At 42.8% G+C, this 4,888-nt stretch overlaps 1 protein-coding gene across 1 annotated transcript; it reads left to right on the forward strand.

Annotated features, from left to right (window-relative positions):
• Window positions 1–2,830: 2,830 nt before the first annotated feature.
• Cxcl3 (chemokine (C-X-C motif) ligand 3) lies at window positions 2,831–4,823 on the forward strand. Its single transcript, NM_203320.3, has 4 exons — window positions 2,831–2,979; window positions 3,072–3,195; window positions 3,314–3,397; window positions 4,163–4,823. The coding sequence occupies exons 1-4, from the start codon at window positions 2,901–2,903 to the stop codon at window positions 4,176–4,178; spliced, it is 303 nt and encodes a 100-aa protein (NP_976065.1). The 5' UTR covers window positions 2,831–2,900; the 3' UTR covers window positions 4,179–4,823.
• Window positions 4,824–4,888: the final 65 nt, after the last annotated feature.

Genomic DNA, 4,888 nt, shown 5'->3' on the forward strand with positions numbered 1-4,888 from the left:
TTTTTTTTTTACCTGTACTTCATAAACTTTTCTAATTAATCCACCATGAGTATATACTATGAAACAATATGACTAGAAATAAATATAGAATATATAGGGAGAATAGACATGATATAGAGATTATATGTATATGAGAGAGAGGGGGGAGGGGTATTATAGATATTGGAGAGATAGATAGTATAATGGAAAAACCTGAAAAGAAAAAAAATCAAAAAACTCAAACTAAAATGAATGCAAGAGTCAAAAGAACTTGAGTCCGGTTCTCTCTCTTTACAATATAAGGCAGGTACTCTTAAGCAAAGCGCTTAACCTCCTTAAGTCTTAGTTTCCTTATCTAAAAACAGAGTGCAATGACTCCAGAATTTTCCAAGGACTGAATATAATTATGTAAATTACATGGGAATGTGAGGGGGGAGTTAAGAGAGAGGAAAAACTGCTATGTCTTTCTGACTTTGTAAGCTTTATAGAAATAAGCACAGATCACATCCACTGTTAGAAAATAATGTGCCATACCTTTCAAGTTTCAAAGAACCACTTCCATATTTTTGGGAAAATTTCTACTCAACCTTAGAAAACTCATGGCCATGGTGCTGGAAAGAGGAACTCAGCCCACTGTGGCTATTTCATCAGTCGGTCAAATGTTTACAGCCTGTGCACTCTCCCACATTCCCCTTTCCCTAATACAGCATTTCATCATTCTAGTTATTCTCTTAAGGTCCTATTGGATGACATCTGAGACAGGGATTCATTAAGAGGGGGAATAATATGGATAAGATGGAGAGAGAGAGAGAGAGAGAGCGAGAGAGAGAGCGCAGTCAGAATGCATTTATATATATCTAATATCACCAGAGAACTAAAATGATGAATAAAAGGATTATTGATTTTGAGCCAGGCAGTGGTACTGCGTACCTTTAATCTGGTTCTTGGGAGGCAGAGGTAGGTGGATCTCTGTAAATCTGAGGCTAGCCTGCTCTACAGAATGAGTTCCAGAACGGCCAGGGCTATTACGCAAAGAAACCCTGTCTGACACCCCCCCATTAATAATTTTGTACATTCTTCCAAATAAACAAGAGAATTATTTACTCAAATTTTCATTTTTATAGACAAACTGAGTGTGATGACAAAATAATTCAGTGATATATCTTTCTCACCACACACACACAAACACACACAGACAGCACACAGACACACACAGAGACTCACACACAGATACAAATACAGACATATGCACACGCAAACAGACACATATAATACAGACACACATACAAATGCATACAAACACGTATACAAATGCGCCACACATGAGATACACACAACCATACCACATACAAGACACACACAAACATACCACATACAGAGACACAAACACATACAAACACACACAGACACCAAGAAACACACACACACACACACATGCGCGCAAAAGTGTACCTTCCAGTAGAATATACATGGCCATTTCAATTTTTTAGTAAATCTTTGAGTAACTGTTTTAATTTATAACTTTTCAACATTGTTAAATAAGGTGTTGTAATGCCTGTAACACCAGTGCTTGAATGGGTGGCCCAGCAATTCTACCTCAAGTTCAAGGTCATCCTAGACTGTACAGTAAGTTTCAAGCCAGGTTGGATAGAGAGATCCTGCCTCAATCAATCAATCGATCAATCAATCAGTCAGTCAATCAGCCAGCCAACCAACCAATCCTTTAATCATTTTTTTTGAAAAGTCAGCCACACTTACCGTAGCTTGAGAATGGCACGTTTCCACCTCCATAAGTAGCTGGTGCCGTTTGGGTGTGTTTCCTGTGAGGAACTGGAGCCCTGGGGATGGGTAGGGAAGGAAAGGGGAGGCGAAAAGTACTGGGGTACACATACTAGCCTTAACAGTGCACACCTTCTTAGCCTTAGTGTCTAGCGCACTCTCCAGCACACCACCTCACCCTTGACCAAGGTTCTTGTTTGGTGGTGTTCTCTGAGCAGCAGTCACAATCAGGAGTTTCAGATGCTGAGGTTATGGCCTTGACATGAACGCTCTGCTCTAGGGTATGCCTCTCCATCTTAAAGGCAGTTACTAATAGCTTTTGTCAACGAATAAGAAAGAAATCGGAGTGAAAGAAAACCCAGAGAACACACGTTAGATTTTATTTTTCTTTCATGGAAGGAATTATGGCATAGAGGCAGGATCTCTCTCTCTCTCTCTCTCTCTCTCTCTGTGTGTGTGTGTGTGTGTGTGTGTGTTTGTGTGAAAATGTCAAAATACAACAAATCAAACAAATTATTAGGTGTCTAAGTTTCTAGCTTTGAAAGCTCACCGAAAACAACAATAAAGACAGAGGCAGAAAGGATGTATTCACAAGAGGACTGGGTACAAACCTCAGGTCTCCCAGCTCTTTCTGAGCTGCAAAGCCTTCACCCACAACTGTCACTTCATTATTTTTCTCTATTGGCCTCTCGCCACCCAGTGGCGGATTTCTACCTTCAACCTCTTCCCTCTTGCTCCGGTGTTTTGGAGTCTCTGCACCAAAGGTCACCCCACAGGATGTTTCTCCAGCGCAGGCACACTTGCTGTCCTTGGTGGTGGGGTGGGGTGGAATGGGGAGTAGGAAAGGGGGCATTTGAGACAGGACTCATCTCAGGGTCCCACAGTGGGCAAGAAGCGAAGGAAGGGAACCAGTAGCACACGTGTGTCCTCTACACACTCATCAAGAGCCCGGGGGTGGGGCCCTATCTTCCTTCTGAGACAGGGACCTGGAGCTGCGGGGGGAATTTCCCCAGCCCGGGCTCGGGCTCTTCCAGTCATCATGTATAAAAGGGGTTCGCAGGGCCCTGGAGCCCCAGATCTCACCACAGCCCTTCGCACCAGCTCCCGCGCTCCAGACTCCAGCCACACTCCAGCCTAGCGCCATGGCCCCTCCCACCTGCCGGCTCCTCAGTGCTGCACTGGTCCTGCTGCTGCTGCTGGCCACCAACCACCAGGCTACAGGTGGGATTCGGATTCGAGGCTGATGTTTCTGGGGAAGCCTCAGGTGGGCGCAGCCATCCCCAGCCCCTCTGACCCGGTGTCTTCTCCTACAGGGGCTGTTGTGGCCAGTGAGCTGCGCTGTCAGTGCCTGAACACCCTACCAAGGGTTGATTTTGAGACCATCCAGAGCTTGACGGTGACGCCCCCAGGACCCCACTGCACCCAGACAGAAGTCATGTGAGTGTCTCCCTGGATAGCCTCTACCATGGCCAGAATAGCCCAGATGCTCCTGCGGCCCCAAGCTCACCCCAGCAGAACCTCGAGCCTTAATAACGATCCCTACTTCTCTGTGCAGAGCCACTCTCAAGGATGGTCAAGAAGTTTGCCTCAACCCCCAAGGCCCCAGGCTTCAGATAATCATCAAGAAGATACTGAAGAGGTGAGTGGTGCTTTGTTTGCACGTGATAACCCTCATCAGAGTACTGGCTTCTATCTCTCGAGAATCTTATCAGGGAAAGTCACAGAACTACAATAGTGATTATTATCTTTACAATTATAATAATTGTTTTTGATAATTAATTAGCCTACTGTGGTGCCTGAAGGATTTTTCCAGGATCTTTTATCCCTACCTGGAGCCTCTTTCTATCGCATAAGAGGGAGATAGCACTGCTTTTTAGAACATTCTCATCTGCCTTGGCCTCCCAATCCTAGTTAGTTCTAAAAAGCAGGTCCGTGGTGTTTGGAAACAGGTTCTAATTTTTAATATTTAGTGAGGAAAAGCAGAGATTTTGCAGTGGCTCAGTATATATATATATATATATATATATGTGTGTGTGTGTGTGTGTGTGTGTGTGTGTGTGTGTGTGTGTGTGTAATATCAAAACTTTGATTATATATAATCAAAACTTATTATCTATTTCTTTCTGGAAATTTTATCTTGAAACTTAATAAAAAAAAATAGTAGCGCTTCATAAGTTAAGTGAGACCTGGTGTGACAGACAATCTGCTTCAACAGCTTTCGTTTTTTGAGACCCCAGGTCCCCTGTTCATCTCTGTCCTGTAGGAGAGCATCCGCAAGCCTGAGGTGTTTGCTCTGTGGCACAGGCATCACAGGCCAGGGTCCTTAGGGCAGGCTGTCCTCAGAAAACCCAGGAGAATGAAGGATGCTGTGCACCTAATAAAAACATCTTACTTCTCACGACAGCGGCAAGTCCAGCTGAGCCGGGAAAGGAGGAAGCCCCTCACCATGATGAAGGACCTGCATTCTAAATCAGAGAAAAGCGATCCATCCCAACGGTGTCTGGATGTGTCTTTACCTGCTTGTTTTTAACAACTCCTGAGAGTTCATACCTATTTTATTTCACATGTAAAATAACTACGGGTATAATTGCATCTACTTGCAAGATGGCATCTTATTTAATGTTTATTTAATATCAAGTCTAAGTTTAACCAAGCCTATTCTTAACTTGAAGGTTAGAGATTTTCAGATTCTGTTAGGGAGTTATATTGCTATTTCTGAGGCAGTATTCCTTGGCTGGCCATTTTGGTGGCAGCTGTGATAGTCAAAAAACAGACAAACAAGGTCATGCCGGTGTAGGAAGAATGCATGTGCACATCTAGTTTTGTAACTATACAAGATTATCAGTTGTTATTTATTGAAATGGTCTTACGGTGTCACATGAAATATCAACTTTGTGTTAAAGCTTTAAGAATTATAATGCATTATATATTTCTTAGACATTTTAAGTGATTTTTTAAAAATAAGGCACAGTGACTATTTAATGCCTTTATGTCTTAGAATGGAGAAGTTTAAATATTTATTGGTATTTTTACAAATAATTTGAAAATAAAATATTTTAAAATAATGCTTGTTCCATTTCCTTGGAGGGCCTGTTGCTTAAGGTTAATCCAATGAGTTACCTCGGCGTTT

The sequence above is a fragment of the Mus musculus genome, chromosome 5 (assembly GCF_000001635.26).
Source record: "Mus musculus strain C57BL/6J chromosome 5, GRCm38.p6 C57BL/6J".
NCBI lineage: Eukaryota > Metazoa > Chordata > Mammalia > Rodentia > Muridae > Mus > Mus musculus.

Excerpts from the sequence above, each read along its gene's own strand:
- Cxcl3 (NM_203320.3), top strand. The coding sequence starts at position 2,901 with ATGGCCCCTCCCACCTGCCGGCTCCTCAGTGCTGCACTGGTCCTGCTG. Across the intron at positions 2,980-3,071 it reads CACCAACCACCAGGCTACAG|GGGCTGTTGTGGCCAGTGAG; the intron begins GTGGGATTCGGA and ends CTTCTCCTACAG. Across the intron at positions 3,196-3,313 it reads TGCACCCAGACAGAAGTCAT|AGCCACTCTCAAGGATGGTC; the intron begins GTGAGTGTCTCC and ends TTCTCTGTGCAG.